This window comes from Agelaius phoeniceus, chromosome 6, assembly GCF_051311805.1.
Source record: "Agelaius phoeniceus isolate bAgePho1 chromosome 6, bAgePho1.hap1, whole genome shotgun sequence".
Classification (NCBI taxonomy): Eukaryota; Metazoa; Chordata; class Aves; order Passeriformes; family Icteridae; genus Agelaius; species Agelaius phoeniceus.
In genome coordinates, this window is record NC_135270.1 from 42118533 (window position 1) to 42140197 (window position 21665).

General features: G+C 49.0%; 1 protein-coding gene and 1 long non-coding RNA gene across 2 annotated transcripts; one reads left to right on the forward strand and one right to left on the reverse strand.

The window, feature by feature from the left end:
* Positions 1–586: 586 nt before the first annotated feature.
* ZDHHC22 (zDHHC palmitoyltransferase 22) lies at positions 587–7992 on the reverse strand. The gene is made up of 2 exons (XM_054635218.2): positions 6918–7992; positions 587–2787 (listed from the first exon to the last, which is right to left on the reverse strand). The coding sequence occupies exons 1-2, from the start codon at positions 7474–7476 to the stop codon at positions 2522–2524; spliced, it is 825 nt and encodes a 274-aa protein (XP_054491193.1). The 5' UTR covers positions 7477–7992; the 3' UTR covers positions 587–2521.
* LOC143694381 (uncharacterized) lies at positions 7707–10141 on the forward strand. The gene is made up of 3 exons (XR_013182854.1): positions 7707–7846; positions 8607–8976; positions 9559–10141. It is a non-coding gene; the product is annotated as an uncharacterized LOC143694381 (long non-coding RNA).
* The last annotated feature ends 11524 nt before the right edge of the window (positions 10142–21665 follow it).

A 21665-nucleotide genomic window follows, 5' to 3' on the forward strand; every position in this document is an offset into this window, starting at 1 on the left:
CCCGGCCCCATGGCTGCCTCTGGGCCTACCTCACCCGGCCTCATGGCTGCCCCTGGGCCTACCTCACCCGGCCCCATGGCTGCCCCTGGGCCTACCTCACCCGGCCGCATGGCTGCCCCTGGGCCTACCTCACCCGGCCCCATGGCTGCCCCTGGGCCTACCTCACCCGGCCCCATGGCTGCCCCTGGGCCTACCTCACCCGGCCCCATGGCTGCCCCTGGGCCTACCTCACCCGGCCCCATGGCTGCCCCTGCCCCGCCCAGCCCGCAGCCAGGCAGGGGAGCTCTGAACCTTTCACTGACCAGAACCCAAGAGAGCCTCCCAGGGGAGAGCTCTGCTTTAACCCCGTGTGCTCAGAGGCAGATCCAATGTCCCAATGGCCACATTAGGTGCCAATATTAAAATCTGAGCATCCATTGGCCTAACCACAGCATATATACAGAAAACATATTTCCTGTCAAACTACCACACAAAGCCAATAAACAAATCTTAATTTCTTCCTTTGACACATCTCTGTGTATGCTGTAACAAATGTATAGAGACAGCTAATGACAGCTAACTGTCAAAAAGCACAATACAGCTCATGTAAAAAATCAGAATACCTTTTATTGTTCACTGTTAGAGAAAATACATCATATTACCCACAGAAACAATTGTGTGTTCATGCGAACACACACAGTGTGGAAGGATGTATCTTCCATGTTTTAGTTATCAAGCTAAGGGTTTTTCCAGTATATTTTCAAGGTTACTCTGCTCATCACAATATACTTTGTTTGTTAGAGATTCAAACGTGTATTCAAGTGTAAAGTGGTCAAAGATGGTTACAAAGCCTGTAGGAATGAGTAACTCCATTCTGGCCTATGAGAAACTCAAGGATAAAAGCAAGGGGCATTCCACTATCAGGAACGCACCAAGAGCCTTTCTGAGGAAGAAATAACATTTTTCATGGCTTGTCAGCATACTCCCAGCCTATTAAAGAGAAGCAATGGATTCCTACCCAGCCCACATAAGCTGATGCAGTTTGCCAAAGCAGAGGCTTCTCTCTTGCAGCTGCTGGGGAATCCAGTGCTATGACCCTGGTAGAGATGTTGTGGTATCCTTTGTTAAGACATCTGTAAGCACAGGATCTCAGCACTGATCTAATGGGCTGCTGCTGTGGCTAAAAAGCAATGGACACATGAAGCTGATTAATCCCTGTAGTAATTCTATTAACACCCTTAATGGAGTTATAACATGGATGATTTTACCCCTCTGCTGCAATGCGAGAGGGAATTGCCCTGGAGAGCCTGTAACTAAAGTGTGGCAGGGATGTCTGAGAAAAGCATTTTTCTGTTTGTTTTAGTGCAAAATGAAGTGCCCTGATGGGCTGGAAAACTGCCTTGTTTTCTGGAATTTTGAACTCTTCACAGCCCTAATGGTGCAGGTGTTCCCTGTGAGAGGGTGATGCATCAGGGCTCTGACACAGCAGCAATGCTCTTGACACCCTCCCAAGTGCTTGCTGTGTGGCCACACTTCCTTCTGTCTCTCTCACAGGTATGCATAGCCTGTCTCATCACACAGCTTCTCGAACAAAGCATTTTCATTCACCTTTGTGGTTTCCTGTCCTTGTCCCTCGATCTGACCATGATTTATCTGCTTGCTGCTCCCTGTCAGAAGGGCAGCTTTGCCTGCACTCTGCCATTGGACAAAGGATTGCTAAAAATAAGCAGCAGAGCTACAGTCTTGACCTATCATTGTATAGGGAACAGATCAATAACAGAAATGAGAAATTCTAAATTTCTTTTTGTTTTCCTCCTGTGATTTTGTTTTCCTCCTGATTTTCTAGCCTGTGGAGAGAAGGTTTATCTGATGCATTAACCATGTTCATAGCCTGTTCCTAGGACAGCTTGATTGCATTGCAGTTCTATCATTAAGGGCTTGTCAGTATTATGAATCAAGAATCATATCTTGAGATGGAAGGGACCCACAAGGATCATTGAAATCCGACTCCTTGCCCTGAATAGGACAATCCCAAGAATGACACCATGTACCTGAGATCATTGTCCAAAAAATTCTGGAATGATGCTCTCGTGTGAAGCTCTCATGTATATAAGTGCCAAAGAGCCACTCCACAAAAACCTCCCTAAGACTAGACACCATTTTTACAATCTTCCGTAACAGCCCAGGCTCCTGATGCAGTTTTTAAAGACTATATAGGGTAACTAATAGTGCTGGGGACTGAGGGGTTCAGACAGGAAGCCACAGGAGGGTCTGACTAAGTTTTCTGCTAGTTCAAAGGCTGTTGCCACCTATGCAGGCGCAGTGATGTGACTACTAAGCTGGAGTATCTCATCTACATGGTTTGTGATTTCCATGTAAATATGCTTAATTTATTCTGTTTGATAGCTCATCCTTTCCTCCTACAGTGGCTGCAATCCCAAAAGATGGAGTAGCCCAGCTCTGTAGTGATCCAGGAGACAGTGGGAGAGAGCAGGGAAGGTGCTGTGTGCGTGGGATGCACACACACACACACACGGGGATTTTATTTCTCTTTCTGCCTACGGTAGCTACTCTCCACGTTCTGCATGGGGATGAGAAGTCCAAGCAGCCACTTCTTGCCAAAGACTTCTTGCAGGTTGTCCCTCCAGGGCCGGGCTCTCACCAGCATTCCCTTCCGCACCTGGTACCGCGTCTGCCCGCGCAGGATCAGCAGCAGCTGGTGGCAGCAGAAGCCGGCGCAAGCCAGTCCAATCCCAAGCCAGAGGTAGAGCATGAGGATGACAAACATCTCAGAGCTAAGGAGAGCTCCTGAAAACCAGGAGGGAGGGAGGACAAGAAAAGAAAGTGCTTAGACACACCCTACAAGCAGTTAACACAGCCCCAGGAACCAACAAACCAGCTGTTTTCTCTGGCCACAAGTGGGGAGGTAGGAACAAGACAGGCTGGTTGCTCTAACTGTATTAAATTATTTCCTTCATAGTGTCTGATGAATGGACCAGCTGCAGAAATACTAAAATGACAGTGGTCACTTGTACGCTTCTTCTTTTGCTGTTTATGTGGGGATCTAGATTACAGGGACAAATTCAACCAGAAGTAAAGCATATCTGTAAGACTTCAGCACTATTCTGAACAATGATTAATTTATTTGAGGATTTACCTGCTCATCAGAGAATCCTAGAATCTAAGATTTCTAGGATTTTGAAAATACAAGTGGACCCTACAGCATGTAGATCCTTCTAAGAAGCCTTACTGTTTGTATTAACACAAGGCAGAAATATTTTGTATTTCTTTTTCTCTCTATATATAAAATGTTAAAATAGAAAAATAAATCAATAATGGCTTTCCTACCTTTGGAACAAGGCAGTTTTCATGTGAATACAAGAAAGAAACAGAAACCTTTCTAAAATACATTCCAAATTCCTTTCATTAGCTGCTGCTAGAATACTCAAAATACTTTGAATATCTGAAGCTCCTCATTCAACTGGGGGGTTTTAGTATATGTTGGTGATGAATATATTTGAATAAAAATATTCTGTAGGCCCTTTCCTCTACAATGATTTTAGAACTCCTTCTGGAAAATATTAGTATAACAGCAGGTGTCACTGAGTGACCTTTCAGTGTGTAAACAGAGCTAAACCCATTAATATAAAATTCTCTGTGTTCCCATATGATGTTTATGCACGTATTTTGTGCATATTGGTATATTATCAAACACCCATATTTACACACAGGCATATTTACACAAAGGAAATGAAATGTGTGTCAATACTGGTATAAATAGCTGATATCTTTTCAGTGGTTCCTATAAGGTTTAGAAATAAAAAACTCTCACATGCTTTTGTTCCTCTGGAAGACCATGAGCCTTACAAGACCAGCTGTGATAGAGCAGGGATTGCATGGACAATAGAGGTGTGCTGCCTAAAAGAGGTACATGGGTGCTTCAGGTTTTAAGTTCAACAGAAGGGTCATGGGATATGCACCTCTCGTGTCCCTTATGCAGAAGGCTGGATTAGGGGGTATCACCTGGTTTTGCAATCTGTGAATCCCATCTTTTCCACCTGGCAGTGCTGTAAGTGAGAGACTGGGGCAGGCTCCTCTGAGGATAATTTGTAAGGACACTGACTACAGCCTCAAGCTTTCAGAGACTGTCTTCACTTGAAAAAGGTGCAGGAATCATTCCATTTTCTTCCTAAATGCAATGTCATCTTTCCCTTCTTATTAGATCCCATTCAGCTCAGTGGGCTCTGTATGCAACACAGCGAGAGAAGAACAAGCCCCTTAGGATAATGACAAATCCTCATACCAATTCTGTCAGAATAACTTAATCTACCAGGTAAGAAGCCCAGAGCCAAGTACTGGATTTTTTGTTCGTCTTTTACTGGACCAGAGTGTGACAGATATTTATTTTTTCCTACAGCTGATACTGAGATGGGATATGGGGAGAGACCTTTTCTTTAGATCCTTTGCAAGGCACCTGTAGGCTTTATTTATCTGACTTGATGAAATTCAACATTCAGGAAGTAATTACCCTTGTTTCCCCTTGAAAATATTAAGTATCTCTGAGCCATCCTTTCCAGATGCAGCATTTTTTAAAACCTTTTCTTCAGGTTTCCTACATAAAGCATTTTCTATAATTTATTTTGTGTGGTCCAATATGATGTGTTTACAATAATGCTCTCCATTTGCCCCTGATCCCCCCAGTCTCTTTTAGCCTTGGATTCTTTTTGTCTCTAAGTGACCCAGTGTGATCTCAAGGTTATATTGCCATATATTATCCATGCCAGAAAAGCTGTATTGTAGGCTGTAGTTATCGACTTTGGGTCAGAATCTGAAATCCATGCCTGAGTACAGTCTGGGCAGAATGAGCCAGCTGAAAACTTGCCCAGCACGAAAGCAGGAACACTTAGTTGACATAAGACCAGCAGATTAACCCTTCATCCTCCTTTACTACTTCTGCAGTACAGTGGGCATGATGGAGAAGAAGAAAGATAAAGTTTTTTCCCTGCTATCACAGTTCTCTGTTTGGATGATACAACAACCCTTAGGTAACAGTTACATTAGCTGAAAATTACTGTGTGAGCAACCCTTCCAGGTAACCATTCAAGACTGTGTCTTTCTCTCCTGAAATGGAGGTTAAAGGTACTGGCAGAAACCCAGTAGGCCTTTCCTCCCAAGCAATCAAGACAACACATGCCTGTATCTTGCTGTGTGAGGCAGCAGTTCTCTTCTCAGCAGAACTAGAGGTTTGGTGGGAGCTGCTGGAAGCTGCTGCCTCTCAAGGGTGTTCTGGCTCTTAGCTCTGCATCCAGACCCATTGTGTCCCACTCAAACACTGGCCACATGCTGTATTGGTATCACAGTTGCTTCCACCAGAGCTGGTGTCTCTGCAAATATGTGCCAGGACCCATCACTGTGCAGACAAGCCCTCAGAGTCAGAGAGAACTAATTCCTTGATAATCTCCTCCCATATCCCTGCTCCCCCTCCCAGAGTGCTGTGCTGAGCAGAGCTTAGGCACAGGGGAAAATCATTCCCAGTGTTTTTAGTGCTAGTAAAGCTCATGCAATATTATTTACAAAAAATTCTTCTAGTTGGAAAAATTATTCCATAAAAATGTCATGGCAGGATTTCATGTTTATTGTCTTTCAGTAATTACCATGACAAATCTGCAAATTTGCCAAGCAGGGAGATATTTGTTTGTTTTCAGATGGCATTCCAGCCTGGAATCTGAAAAGCAAGATAGGGCCTCTCTGGCTCCTGTATTCCCAGCAGTGGAATCTCCACACTCAGATCTTAATCAACACTTCTGGTGACAATGCACAAGCCAAAACAGACTCCCTTCTTACTGAGTTCAGCTGAAGCTGCAAAGCTAAAATATATGGGCTACCTATTTTAGTCTAGTAAAAGCTGATGTAAGTGCATGAGGCTGGAGCTCATAGTGGGGAGATGGCAATTTTCTGCAGCCACTCTCAGGGCAGAGTAGCAGTCTAGGCTGTCTGCATAATCCCTTCTCTGAGGTCAGGATCTGTCTAACTCTTGGGTTTGGACAGAGAAAGGGTTGAGGTTGGAGAGTTTGAGGGTGTGTGAAAGGTGAAGAGCCAAGACTTCTTGCTCTGCAAGAACAGAGGATGAGTTATGGGAGCAAAATCAGGAGAGGGAAGGAGAAGGGTTGTGGAGATTTACAGAAAGGCAGGGAGAGAGGGGTAAGAAGTAGAAAGAAGGGTAAGGAATGGAAGCAAGGAGAAGGATGTATTTGCTTTTGGTGTGGAGCTTTTGCAAAAAGCAGCACAGAGAATTTCCCATGGTTCTCTGTGGACTTGTGTCCCAGACTGGGGTCACAAGACAGGTACCTAATCATGTCACATCAACTCCTCTCTCGGTTTCTGTTGCCTGAACCCCAATTCTCCTGTGCTGGAAGGATGAAAAGATCTCAGTAAGTTTGCACTCCCAGGAGGCAGGAGGTGAGTGACAATGGAGGGAGTGAGTAGACCTGGATAAGATATACCTGCTGGGATATGGGGAACCTGCAGATTTGTAGGGCACAAAAGCCTACAGGACCACCCCCACGTCTACCTATAGGACAGGCAAAAGATCCCTCATACCTGCAGTGAAATCCATCTCCTCTGTCTAATTACAATACATGTCCTGCACCACAGATAGCTCTATTCTATCACCACCAAGCTGGTTACGGGGCATATTCCAGAGCCTAATGCATTGGAAATGTAGCTATGGACATAACCTGGAGTGGGTCCCAGCTTCTATTTCAGGTGAAGTCTTTTGGAAAGGCTGGCTGTAGCCTCCAAAGAAGGCCAATTACCCCTCTGGCCCATTTCCATACCACACCTCCGCACAGATGACTATCCAAGGAAGATCAGGTCCCCCCATCCCAGGAGTCCTGGAGGAGGAACATGCTCCTCATCTCTGAGCAAGGAGTCCTTACCTGAGAAGAACTGGCTGATGGAGTGAGGCAGAAGAGTGAGGAAGGCCAGTGGGTCCGCAAAGGACATGGAAAGTGTAGCAGAAATGTAAGCCATGCCTGCCACCAGAGAGTCAAGGCAAGCCAGGGAGGTGTAGAGGCAGAACATGATGAAGTTTCGCATGTTCCTGCTCCCGATGCAGTTCCCTGTGAAGAAACAGTGGTGGTCATGCCTCTGGGTGACTCTGGAACACAGTCTACAGAAGTGAGTGCCGGGCAAGGCTGAGCCAGGGGACCTGCTTCCATCCAGCCAGTCTGCCACTTCGGCTCCTTTGCCCAAGTTAAAGTCCTTGCCCAAGTCCTCGGGGGAGTTCTGGATCACAAGGACGTAGTTGCCCAGGGCATTAGCTGAGAGGAAGAGGAAGAGGGCCCCATGCAGCAGAGCAGGCGAGAAAAGTGGGGTGGTGGAAGGGTCTCTGAACATGCTGGGGATGAAGACAAAGATCTGGAGGACGAAGGTCACTAGGGAGATGCACAAGAAGTAGGCTGGAGCGACAACATTGAGCAACCTGAGAACTAGCATTGCGGATTACGTTCCTGCGGGGGAAAGCAAGGAGAGAAGGAACATCACCGCTCCGGCTGCACACTTCATCCTTCCATTTCCTGCCGGGTCCCGGCCCCGCTGCCTTCGGGAAATGCCCTCCGGGGGCCGCTCTCCCTCGCCGCCGCCCCACGGCCCCCCCCCCGGGCCGAGGCAAAGGGACAGCCCGTGGGCAGCGGCCGCTCCCCGGCTCCCGGAGGAGACACCCCGGCCCCGGCGCCAGCCTCCGGGGAACTTGCAGCAGCGGTGCCCCGGAGGGGCTGCAGCGGCTGGAAGGGGAGAGGCGGCTCCCGCGGTGTGCTGGCGATGCGAGCACTGCTCTGTTCGCCTAGCAGTCTCTCTGCCAGGCAGGGTCAGTTTTGGTATTGCATGAGAGGAAAAAAGGTGGTGCTGGAGGAGGGGGGAGTGAATTGGAAAGGAGGGGTGGGAGGAGGAGAAGGGGAGGGGGGAGAGGTTGCTCTAATCCACTGCAATACGGATCAAATCCAGTGCTCTAATTTATCCCTTAAAGCCACGGATCTACAGATTACCTCTATGACCGCTGCCCCGCTCTGCACGAAATTAGAAAATATACAAAACAGCTGGTCAAGTGCTGTCCGGATGCAACCTGCGGCGCTCGGCTACCGAGCCGGAGCAGCCCCGCAGCTGCAGCCGCAGCTGTGGCCGGGCAGGACGCATCCCCGCCGGGCAGGCGGTCACCCCCGGCCCCGCGGCTCAGCCTGCATGGTCGGGGCACAGGACAGCCCGGGGGGCACACGCGGCGGGCAGCGAGCTGGGTGGCGGTGCGGGTGCTCCGAGCACACCCGCGCCGGCAGCCTCAAGGAGTCCCCAGCGCCGGTGTCTGCAGAGCCCCGGCGGCCCCGACCCGGCTCGGCGCTGCGGGCTGCCCGCTGCCACCTTGCAGTCCCCTTGTCCCCAGGCGCGCCGGGAGCCGCCCGGTACCGGCGTGTCTGGCGCCGGCGGAGCCGCTCCTACAGCCGGCCATGCCGAGATCCCCGCGGCACCCGAGCCGGAGTGCACCCGGAGTCTGACGTGTTCTTCCTCTCCCTTCCTGCCCTGTTCCTGTCCCTCTTTTCTCTGCCCCTGCCCTCTGTCTGTCTCTCTCCGTCCAGTGCCTTGTGTCCCTCCCTGTTCCTGTCCTTGTCCCTGGGCTTTTCACCCACGGACTTCTCCTTCTCCCTCCCTCCCCATATCTCCCTCCCGCGTCCTGCTCCTGTCCGGTGGTCTCCCTTCCCGACCCTCCCCGTGCTCCTGCCCCGGCCCGGCTCCCCGTAGCTGTCCCTTCAGCACCAGCCGCACCTGCAGCAGCTCCGTCTCCGCCTCCCACCGAGCACAACCCGCCCCAGGAGAAAAGAGAGGTGTTCTTGGGCCTCTGAGGTCCTGACAACTCCCACGGGGAGAGCAGAAGGGTGGGAAGAGGCATTCTGCCCCTCCAGCCTGCAGAGCACCATTCCTTCCCACAGTGTGGGTGAGGGAGGCAAGGTGAGTTTTCTGTGTGTCCCCGTGCCTCCCCAAAGCTGCCCCTGTTGGAACCAGCACTGGAGGCAAGGGGAAATGTGGGGGAGAGTCGTTGCAGGTTCAAAGCCTCCCTTAACACAAGCAGGAAAGGCTTTGATCTGGGCAGGTGGTGCCTGGGCAGTAGCCTCGTGCTGGTAGAAGTTTTGCAGACACGTGTTTGCTCTCTGACAGCTACACACCCTCATCCCCCCTGCCCACCCACGCTCTCCTTGTACTGTCTACACAGGCTCTGTGCACGGCCTCTCCTTCTCCTACACACCTACGTGCTGCACCCTCCCAGCTCTCATGAACAGCATCCCTGTCTCCCTCCACAGATGAGCCCCCCATGACAGGAGAAGGGGAGAGAAGAGGGCTATTGGCCTGCAGCTGTGTCCCTGGAGACAGTCAAACTCTGCACTGGTGAAAAGTCAAAGAAAAATGCATTTTACACAATCTTAGGTCCTAGGTTTACTGGCCAGTCCCTCAGCACAGACTCTGCAAATCCACAGGAGACTCTCCCTTTGCCTGAAGGTTCAGAGCAAAATGAAAGCGTGTTTCATGTCTCAGCTTCTAGGGAGAGAAGACTGGAGAAGAGAGCGGCTGTGCTTGTCTCCTGCACGTGCACTAGCGTGGACGGTGATGACAGCAACCAAGTGTTCAAGGGCTCTTCATTAGAAATAACTTTTCTCCCAGGTAACCTTAATGGTTCGACATTTCTGAGAAAAGCAGTGGCAATAACACAAGCAAGTGCAAACCAATCCCGTAGGCACTGGATCTGCAGTGATGAGCAGCTAAGAGACACCTCTGGCAGAACTGAAGGGGAAGCTGCTCAGAGCAGATCTAGTTTTCACTCCCACCTCCCTCATTCTCCTGTCACGACTACTGAGAATAAAAATCCTCCAATATTCCCTCAACTCATCAATTTAAAGTAGACTGAGCCTTGCAATAGAGATACATGACCCAGTCTAGGTTTTATCTTTAAATAATCAGACAGTGTTTTCTCCATATTTTAACAGCTTACATCAAAATAATAATAAAAAAAGAAAATTACAGAGAAGTCTTTTCATGTCATGAAAGACTCTCGACTGAGGGGACTGCATCTCATGAAAGACATTAAGCCTGCCTGCATAAGGAACATCAAAAGCTGTAGCCAAAACGGGGGAAGGGAAGGGAAGGGAAGGGAAGGGAAGGGAAGGGAAGGGAAGGGAAGGGAAGGGAAGGGAAGGGAAGGGAAGGGAAGGGAAGGGAAGGGAAGGGAAGGGAAGGGAAGGGAAGGGAAGGGAAGGGAAGGGAAGGGAAGGGAAGGGAAGGGAAGGGAAGGGAAGGGAAGGGAAGGGAAGGGAAGGGGAAATCTGGTTTCCACTGGAATGGAAGATGTGAGGCAGATTATTCCCCACACTCTCATTAAAATTCTTCTGCACATTGATGCTTATGATTTGGCAAAATAGTGGATTCATATTTAACAATATAGCAAAATATCCTCTTTCAGTGCTGTTGTGTTGATATTATGAGCTGTTTGCAGAATGGGGGAGAAGTTGACTGGGGATGAATTTGCCTATGTATATGCATGTGTATATAAGAGAGGGATGGGTAAATAAGGAGATTAGCACAGGAAGTAAGCAAAAAATGGGAACAGTAGTTAATTTGGAGCAAGCATTTAAAAGTAACAACATGTACTGCATGAATTGGGTTTTCTCCTGCTGTAAAATCAACACATGAGACAACTTGGCTGTGTGACACTCAAAAATATTTTCTCCCTTTTTCTTCTCTGGGTCTGGTTGTGACCCAGGAGATGGATTCCCCATCCCCATTTCCCCATTCTGCTTTTCAACGGTAAGTAAAATCACTTCACTCATGTGTCAAGGTTTTCTTGTCTTTTGAGTATGGCAAGGGTTATGCTATCTGCCTTTGTCTGGAAGAACTTGGCAGCTGGGCATAAGAAACACATGTGAGAACAGTTTATTGTTCTCATTACCTACTGTGCAGATGTTCTCCAGAAATTAGCACAGCATACCACAGCCAGACCCTCTCGCACCCCAGCCTTGGTGATTCTGTGTCACCACTCCACTCTTCCCTGATGGCCAATTGTGTGCAGGGCCCTCCCCCTACTATGGACTCTTTCTCAATATGTCCCTTTGGCAAGTAGGGTAGGAAACCACTGACAGAATCTATCAGTTGTCAGCCAGATGGTGATTCCATCCTCCCATTCAATCATCTGGGCTACACTTGATAATGACTGGAAGATGACAGTTTTCATAGCTTTGTACCCAGATCTTCTAATTCCTTGTGCTCAGAGATTTCAAACAGAATAAAATACTGTTCCAGTTGATGCCATGCTCTGGTACAGTCTGCCCAACATTTTTGAAGGTTTCACTTTAAATTGCATCCCAAATTATGTATAATTTCTTCCATCTCAAAGGGTGCATTGCCTTAGCCTGCACCATTAGTTTATTTTTCAAGATACAGTCTGATGGTGATTTTTCTCTGGAATGAGTAACTTAACCTCTGCTATTTGTTGTGACATTTTCAAAGAAATGAATTCTCTCTGTGGTAAACCAGGTGCTGCTTGATTTAAATTATCACTTAACTGCAAGTTTTATGAAGTAGTTTCTGGTTTGATTTTTCTTTTTCTGGGTAGTTAGCCTTCAAAATCTGAATACCCACAGTGTCTGGAGAGGTTTTCTCTTTGATTAGGTAAAGCTGAATGGCTAAGAAAAGTAACAGGGTCAGCCTAATGTCTTCAGTTTAGCAACAAAATAAATACAGCATGCCTTTATGCTGACCAGCTTCAAATCTGCCTAGGTGGAGGCGTGAATGCTGAGAGCAAAAGGGTGCTCAGCCCTTTCCTCATTCAGTTCTGGGTTATACAACATAGGTTGTCAGGATCTGATCTTCCATAAACACAAATCTAACGCTAAGCTTCTACTCAGAGTGAGAAATGGCCTTCAGAGGCCAACTCAATCATCTTTCCCAATTTTCCATACCCTTGTTTCAAGTTCACCTGTCCTTTGCAGACAAAGTCTGATAAAGTCCTGAAGATCTCAGATGATGGAGATTCTCCACCACCTCCAGGCATTCCATTCAGCTACTTCTTATTCATTCAGATTTCTTCTTATTCATTCTATGCATAATGTGGCACTCCCTTGCAGCAGTCTAAGGTCTTAGTCCTTATCCCAGTAGGTTCAGAGAAAGATAGATCCTTTCCTCACTGCAGTCTCTTACATACTTGAAAGTGGCTATCATGTCTTCCCTGGATGAAGCCATCCAAGTCCTTAAATACTACGCCTTGGATTGTGTTCAAAAACCCCTGAAAGAAAGAGCAAGGGTCCTGGGGCATTGTTCCTGCTGTACAAGCACCTGAGAGGGGCATCCAGCACTGAGGTCAGTCAGACCAACAGTGTAGTTTTAGGCAGCTGGGTTTTAAATTACGTAGATTGCTCATTGAGCTGCTTCAATTGTGCTGAGGGAGGATGTTTATTAACAAAGGAAGAGATGGTAACACATTTCCAAGGAGTTGGGATACCACATTGTTCATGATGCTCTGGTCCATTCTAGCTGGCCCATGCAATGGAGAAACAGCCTGTGTGAAAAAAGGGCTCTAAGCCACAATTTATGGTGTGCCCTGCTGTGTCAGGAAAGCTGTTGCAAAAATCAACATTTCATTTATTTGCTGCTTGTTGGTGGTGTCAGGAAACAAATTTTTGCAGTCAAGTAAATTTCAGTGTGCCAGAGCACAACAGCAGGAAGAGAAAATGTTGATGATAGGTGGGAAGGGAGTGTTGTGGGAGGGAAGGCACTCTTGGGCCCAAGCTCAGGCCAGGGTTGTTGTCCCTGACTGTGGTCCACTCTCTCCTCCATCCCCCTGGCCTTGCAAATGCCCCTGAACCCTGTCCTCATAATGGTGTGGGAATTCTTCCCCTAAGAGACTCAAGATTCTTCCCTTCCAGTGCCTACAGCTGCTCCCTTCATCAAACCCTGCCCATAATACTGTCTCAGCACCAGAGGAATTGCTGAATGCTGTGGCAAAACACCCTATGGAAAAGCTCCAGTAGTGGAAAGGAAAAGAAGGACAAGAGAGGGGGAAGTACTTCAGGCATTTTGTTCCTGCAAAGCTCTGAGCATCCTCTCCAGGTGTCAGGGTGGTCTCGAATTCCCGACATCCTCAGCAGGCCTCAACACCAGATGTTATATCCTGACAACAAGGTGTCATGGTGCCACTTGATGGGACTCTTCTTGCTTTCAAGATACTTTGACTATCAGGTAAAGTACACAATAAAACATCTCTAAAAACATTTGTCTCAGCTGACTGATTTGGAGCTCCTGAGCCATAATGCTCAAGCCAACTGAGCAGACCCATCACTCCCAGGTAACTGTTATGGAAAGTTATTGGAGCAAGGTTCCTGACATTCTGCATCATTTCCAGGCAGGACATTGCAGGAGCAGAGCTCTTAAGGAGTAGAAAATTAAATTAATAAATGTAAATGGTGTTCATTGCAAGGGAGGATTAAGCCCCAAACTAACAGGCATTAATATGTGAGGATGGCCTTCTGAAGCAATCTGCTGTCAGTAGAAGCAGCTACTGCTCCAGAAATTGTTCACTGCCCTTTTTCACAGGTCTGGCATCTTCCTTCTCACCCCCAGCTGGCTGTCCAACCCTCGTCTGCCATCACTGGATGCTTTGAGCATTGTGTCAAATTTATACTGGGCACATCAAGATGCAGGAGCCCTGGTCTTCCTTTCTGCTTGTGAAGTGCCAAGCACACCTAGGGAATCCTATAATAATAAATAACAATAACACATGCACATATTCATAACCAAGTCATTGTTTAAGTAGTGAATATTCAGCACACACCAGATGGTTCTTCTTTCACTGCCTCCAAAATGGAAATGACCAGTTACTAAAGATAAAATATTCCTTCCCTCTGCTGCTTCCCTAGGGCTCCTACTTGTTGTTCTCTTGTAGAACTGCTCCTCCCTAGAGAAAAAAGCCTTTCAGCCTTGGAAACATTGAAATCAGATCTGAAATATGAAATGTTTCAGCAGAAGCTGCAGATAAATGAACACAGTCTTAAATCAATTCCAGAAAATAGACTTGGATTAATCCTCCTGCCTGCTGCAGCAGTGCTCTTGGGAGAAGAAATCTCTCTCCCCACTGTCACATGGCTGCTGCCTCTGCTATCAAGATGTCCCTCCACTGGATCTGTAAAAGCAGTTCCTAAATTATTTTTGCTCTTCAAAAATGGTAGCTAGCAGCCAGTGCACTAGGTGTACTGCACATGACCACCACCCGGCCACACTGCAGGTGGCAATGATTTTAACTGACTGATTTTTACTGATGCTACACAGAGGGCCAGACTCTGCCTGCTTCATTTCCACCCATCCCAGTGGCAGCAGTTTTCATTTATGATCTCTTACAAAAGATGCACTAACAGCACTGGGAGCAGATACAGGTCCTCAGCCACTCGATGCCAAGTCAAACCATCTTGCTTCTTGGCTTTCTTTGTCCCCATGCGCAACACATAAACTTGCCCAGCTCCATTGAAGGAGATGGTCCCATCCCATCCCATCCCATCCCATCCCATCCCATCCCATCCCATCCCATCCCATCCCATCCCATTCTTTGGTATGAAAGACACTGGGTTAAAACCATGGCAGATTTAGGAGGACTTGAGCCCAGGCACTTCACTTTCCAAGCACAAATTTAAGCCCCAGATTTGGTGCAGAAGAAGGGCCATTATCTCTGCCAGTCAGGTGTCCATAAGGAGGGGATTCCCACTCTGATCCCCTAGTCCCGGTGCATTCTGTGCAGCTCTGAGCTAGATACTTGTTCAGTGCCATCAACAGCCAGGGCATGCTCTGGGCAGCTCTCTGTCCCTCTGGTGAGGAATAGCATCTTTCCCTGGAGCCAATCTGCTTGCTTTAAGAGAAGAAATTCAAAGTACTGTTTAGGAAGAAGAGGCAGAACTATGTCCTCTTCTGAGGAGGCTGGAGGCAGCCCCATGCTCACCTTTCCCCAGCCCCCATGTGACCAGGACTTTCAGGGGAGGCAACTCTTTCTCTGTGCCAGAATGATGGGGGTAGGGGTGGGGCTGGGCAAGCTATCCCTACAAATGTTGGGAGCAAACCCCAGGCCCCTGAGGCCAATATCACCTCTGGGCTAGGCAGGGCTGCAGGGTAAACCTTGTTCTAGGAATATCAACTGCCTAGATGAGCCAAGGAAAAATAATTGAGATGTGACTTTCTTTTCTCAGCTGTAGGAAAAGAAAGCCATGATTTGATCATGGGTTTGGCAGTTTCCAGGAATCACCTGGTGTATTCAGTATCAAACTAATGAAGACCTTAGCACTGCTTTGAGTAAGACTAAGGTTAAGCTAATGGCACTGCAACAAGCTCAGCTTCATATGAGTCTGCCAGAAGAAAGAGCATGCATGTGTCAGATGGTCAGGTGGTCATTTCTCTTATTCCCAAGCTTCAAGACACCTCCAAAGGCCAATGGTACTCCAAGGACTTCAGAGCCACTGTGGTGTCTCCTGTGGAACAGCACCTTCAGTCACATTCTCCCTCCTTGCAGAGGTAGTGACTGAATGAGGAAAACCAGAGGACTTCACTGGAGAAGCAGTGGCTCTCCTCAGGGGAGGACTGTAGGGGATAACTACTGAGGATCACAGTGTAAATAGCAAGAAGAAGGGTGAATTATACCCACCGGAGACCCACTGAGGCGCTCAGGGAGGAAATAGAAAAATGAGGAGTAAATATAAGGGAGAAGTTCCATAACAGTGAGACTTGGACGTTCTCCAGACTTGTCTTCACTTGCTTCTCTCAGATTCCTGTCTGGTGGATTTGGGGTAAGCACAGCCAGTAGCTAGGTTTCCAAAATGCATGCCAGAAGCAGAAGCCAGAATCTGCTTCATTCACAGCTTGGGAAAGGGAACTATCCCAAAGAATTGGAGCGGGTAGAGGCATCTTCTGCTATGGGAGCAGAGGAAGCAGTGGTTGTATACTGGACAGCAAGGACACTTTTTCCGGGGTTCAAGGGGACCAGGGCCAAGAAGAGCCCTGTGGAGAGCTCAGGCAGAGAAATTCTGGCATGAGGTGGAGGACAGAATGTAAAGGAGCTGGGAAACAAGAATGGAAGAGATGAAGGTGCGGGGATGGAGGGGATTTCGGTGTGATGTGAAAGCTGGAAAGAACATGGGCGGCTGGAGTCAGAATGATCCAGCAGAGAGGCTGGAGTGATGGCCGGGATGAGAGGGTCAGGGGGCACTGCTTCCCAGGCACTGCTTCCCAGGCGCCCTTCCGGCACCGACCCTCCTCGCCAAACCTCCTCGGGCACCCGGCGCCTGCCCGGCTTTCCAGCTGCTGCTGGCCCCGCTCCGACACAGCCAAGGAGGAGCTGCGGGGCCACGGGTGGCAGGTGAGTCTGTCACATCCCGGGGAACGACCGGCGGGGTGCTGGGGACAGACTGGCGCATGGAGACACAGCTGCACGCCCCGGCCCGGCCCGGCACGGCTCGGCTCTGGGCGTGGCAGGGATGCCGGGCCGGGCCGGCAGATGGCGCCGGGAACCCGCCGGGAGCTGCGGGAGGAGGGAGCGGAGGAAGGAGATGCCCGAGGGGAGGAGTGCGTGGCGGTCTCAGCGGTCTCACCGGGCGAGGACGTTTGTGGATGTGGGGTGGGAGCTGTACACCTGTTTCGTGCCATCACCAGCCATCCATCCATCCATCACCACCCAAGAGAAATCTCTGCCCTGTCTCCCTCTCCAGCTCCGCTGGGGAGCCCCCAGCCCTGCAGCTGGGATCAACCTTGAGAGGACAGCTCTTTCTTCCCAAGCAGGACCCACACGCAGAGCAGCATCCCCCAGGCACAGCTCCCCAAATTGCCACTGGTCAGGATTGCCATCCTCAGTACAGAAGGGTAAAAGATACATCAGATGTGAATCCTACCTGCTGCAGTGGGATGTTCTTTTGCAACATGGCTAAATGTGCTCCAGGAGTCCTCCAAGCTTTTGCCTGGGAGGTGCAGTGCTTTCTCCTTGTTTGTTATGCCACATACTATATTGGTCACCAACAGAGAGCAGAAGAGCTGCTGCATCTGCCTTGTCCCAGTGTGGTGGAGCTCTCCCTGTGACACTAGCAGATCTGCTGAAGCAGTGGCAGAGCTGCCAGTTGCTGAGCTACCTGCGAAGGTGGATGAGGGACCAGAGAGATGTAGGGCTGTGATCAGCAGTGACCACCAATGTTTTCCTTGTCGTGGGGTGGCTTTATTAGCCATAAATTGTTTGTCATTCACTCACATCTCCCTTCTGGTTTCAGTTCAGTTAAGCATTCCCAGCTTCTCCCACGTGTAACTCCAGCCTGATAAACTCCATATTATCTCCACCTGAGTGGTCTCTTCATTTCAGTGCATGTGGAAAAGAAGGGAGGGATAAAAGAGGTGCAAAGAATAGAACCACAGAATCAGAGTGGTTTGGGTTGGAAGGAATTTTCTACATTACCTAGTTCCAATGTCCTGCCATCAGCAGAGACACCTTCCACTACAACAGTGATCAAAGCCACACCCAGCCTTGGCCTTGAGCATTTTCAGAGATGGGGCCACCACAATTTCTCTGCTCAACTTGGTCCAGTGCCTCACTACTCTCACAGTAAAAAAATTCTTACTAATATTTAATCTAAACCTTCTTTCTTTCAGTTTGAAGCCACTGCCCCTTGTCCTATCACTACATGCTCCTGTAAGAGTCCCTTTCCAGCTCTCTTGTATGCTGCCTTTAGGTACTGGAAGGCTGCTGTAAGCTCTCCCTGGAACCTTATCTTTTCCTGTCTGAACAACCCCAATTCTATCAGCCCATCTTCACAGAAGATGAAGGAAGTTGAATGTGATCAATTATACACACAGTAAAAATATAGGTAAAGCGAACAGCATGAGCAGGGAAGTTAATAAATAATTCTTTGTTGTCAGCTAGGCTCAAATGCTGACCACATGTTACAGGCAGAGAAATGGGTGAAAGTAGCTTGTCAGTGGGTCAGAAGAGGCACAGGGAGATGTTGTGTCCTTCATACAATGTGTGGCTTCCCCAGGGAATATTTTGCTGCAGAGTGCTGTGGATGTCCACATTTCATATGCTTCTGAATCTCTTTCAAAAACAATGTATTTGCTGGTGATGGGAGAGGACACTAAAAGAGCATCATCCACCTGCTCTGTTGTTATGCTCTTCTCAAGGTGTTTGCTGCCAGCCACTTCCAGAAACAGAATGATAGCTACACACACCTGTTTTCTGTCCTAAAACAGCCCCTCCCTCTTTTTTTTTAATTTAATTTTATTTTTTTATTATTCTGCCACTATTTACATAGAAGAAGGGGCAATGAGCTACATAGAAAAGAAGTTTTTGTGGAATACTTTGTTTATGAGACAGCCTATTTAGAGTTAATGGCTTTGACAAAGGACTGTGCCACTGTGCATTAGCTAGCTTCGCTGCTGGCAACTGTTCTAGCCAGGGAGAACATCAGTGCATTGAGTGTTTGCTCCCAGGAAGGCTGGCATGTGGGCAGAGACACAGCCTGCATGCAGAGCCCCATTCGGCCAGAACAGTATGGTTCATTACATGATGTGCATCTTCCTCACTGCCTCTCCTAGCTCAGCCTGTTAGCTTACATCTTTCCCCTATATTCCACTGTCATTCTCATTAAAACTACCACCACTTTTCCCTCATCTATCTGCAATCAGTCTTTCATTGCTCTAAACATCATAAAAATGCTATTTACTGCTTCAGAAGGTCAAGTGCTCAGCCTGGATCTTTTTCTCCTATGTCAGGAATTACCAGTTGCACCTCTTGAAGCAGAGGGGTCATTTCCCTGAGATTTCCAGAAAACATTTCACTCTGACCCATGACCTCTATTTTAAGCTCCAGATAGCCAGGTATTTATCTTGTTTCTCTCTCATACACATTTGTCTAAGAGAGGGAGATGTATTTTACACAGAGTAAATGAACCCATGTTCCTTTCTGCATCCATCTTTCCAAGGAAGTGACACAGCACGTCCTAGGCTTTGAGAGCAGACACGAGGGGCCACGTCTGAATGTCTGGTATTGAGGGTAGGTGAGCAGCAGGCCTGACCTCTGGGGAAGTGAGGACTACCTATGTGCAGAATAATGCACAAAAGCTGGATTGGGGGGTTATCAAGTGCAAGCCTGAATCCCTAGCTCTCCACTGGGGCTTTCTTCAAGGAGATGAGTGAGCTGCTCCATGTTGCTAACACAGTATCAGGGTAGGGTAAAGTGGAAGAACATTTGATTAGTGGCAAGTTGTTGGGGTGAAGAGAGAAATGCCCCAAACAAGAAGTTGCATCATTTGCTTGTAGTGGTGCAGGAGCAGGTGGGAGCATCCACAGAGACACTGCTGCAGGCAGTAGAGGCTGACAGCCAGGAGGGCTGGGGATGATATTTGTGAAGATGACCATGCTGGGTTTAGGCTGCAATGGGGACTTGGAGAACTTGAGTTGCCTGTGCTGAGGGCCCAGTTATGGTGTCTTTTGGAGCAGGGCTGGTGGTGAATGGGCAGGGCCATGGGAATATCTCGCTTACCCAGGTCAGCCAAGGAACAGAAATAGAGTTAGAGAAATCCTGTGCCTGCAAGTACTGAACCACACTGTCCCACCTGACTGGCAATTGGGAAGAGCCAATTAGCATATTTTAATGCAACTGATTAGTGCGTGGTCACGCAGCCTGGGTGGTGGGTGATTTTTGAAGCAGATTTGAAATTATAAGCATGCAGACACCAAACCACAAGGGAGCTGGCATGGGGGAAAGACGATTTCCCAGCATAGTCGCTGCAGCCCCAGTTTCTCAGCTATTCCCAATGGCAAGCTGCCTTCAAAGAGCCCTGAGAAGGTCCAGGGTGAGCACTTGAAAATTAAGAAATTAACTTTTTTAATTAACGGAACTGAGGTGGGGGTGTGATGGTGGCTCAGCCTCTGCTGGAGCTCTTCTGGCTTCTCCTTTTGCACAGCTTAAGTCCCATGGTCTACTGTGGGAAGGGAGACGCTTCCTTGGAGCCCTCCCCAGCGCAGGGGGCTGCTCTTGTGCGGCAGCCGCCTCTGCCGGGCACAGAGCCCTGCCCGGCGCCTCTGCCGGATGTCGGGGGTTGTGCGGGACCTGCTGCCCCTCATTCGGGCTCTGGCAGCGGGCTGGGGGGCAGCCCGGCGTCCCCTGGCCGGGCTGGGGCTGCCTCCGCCCGGGGTGGTACCCGCATCTCCCCCGCCCTGCGATGTGCGCACTGCCAGGAGCTGCTGCCGACAGGAGCTCCGTTTCCTTAGTTACGGCAGGCAGGAGATATTCCGGGAAGGAGGCAGGCAGCGCTAGGAAAGGCCGGCAGCTCCGCGGGGAGGCAGCCCTGGCGGGGCCCGGGCTTCAGCAGCCCCTTACACCGTGTCCGAGCTGCCTGCGCTCCGTGTCCCGGGTGTCCGCCCGGGGCCCCGCAGTCCAGATCGAAGAATGCCAGGCGCCCACGGCCGGGACTGGAGTGGGCACAGAAGGGCTGCAGGGCCGTGCCGGGGAGAATCCAACCACGCAGAGGAGAGCATAGCTCTCCGCAGGTGTGAGCTTCCATCTCTTCCCAGGGGGTAATCCCCCACTTGTCCAGGGATGAGAAGAAATTAATTCCTGCTTTTGCAGCATGAAAATAATGCAATGATTCTATCAGCCCTCCAAGGAAATAAGTAATTCTCTCCTAGAAGCAGTTTGCAGATAAGAAAGTCAGGGGCCACATGCAGGACTGTGCAATGCCATTTTGTGCTTCTGCCCATTTCAAGCCTCATCTCCCAGGTTCTGTATCCAGGGCTGCCCACTCTGCAGAGCCCCATGGAGCCCTGCAGTGGCTCCCACCCCTGCACCAGGGAGATCAGGGCTCTCTTTGATGTTTGCTACAGGCAAACATTTGCCTCGGGCTGGCATGCTGTGCTCACCACACTCCAGCTGGCGCACTCATCCTGGTGAGGGGCAGCTGGCATGGGGATATCGTGGCAGAGCCATGTGCCATGCCAAGCTGGGCTGTCAGCCTGGGACACAAACATGGTCTAGCTGGCTCCAGGTGCAGGAATCAAGGACTAAAGGGCGTTTTCATTGCCTGAGCCTTCAAGTTTGCCACCGGTCTGGGCAAATTGCAGTTTTCCAGTTTCACAAGCATCAGCTCCATAGGAGTATTCAAAGGCACATCTCCAGATAAAGGCCACACCTTTGCCAGTATTTATTTACCATTTATTTATTCTCTGAAGCTCAGAGATACTGGTGCTGCCCAAGAGTAAACCAACAGCTTTTTAAAAATATAGACACAATAGCCTTTTTCTACAGATGTCATTCTAAGGAACATTTGCACCATCTTGCTCGAAATGTGTCTGGACAAATTCAGCCTGAGTCCCTCAGTCTGCCTGGAGAAATTCAGCATAAATGCTAAAGCCATAAATGATGGAAAAGAGGAGTTACAATTGGGAGATTCATACAGACAGCAGGAAGCAGTGCTAGAGTCCCCACTGCCCAACAGCTCCCTGTGCCTCATCCTCCTGCTGCCTCTGGCTGCAGCTCCAGGTCTCTCCCCCACTGCTGCAGGGTTATAAGCAATGCAGGAAGGAGGTATTGTGCTCCTTCACATACAGAGCTGGAGCTGAGCCACACACCAGTCACGGTT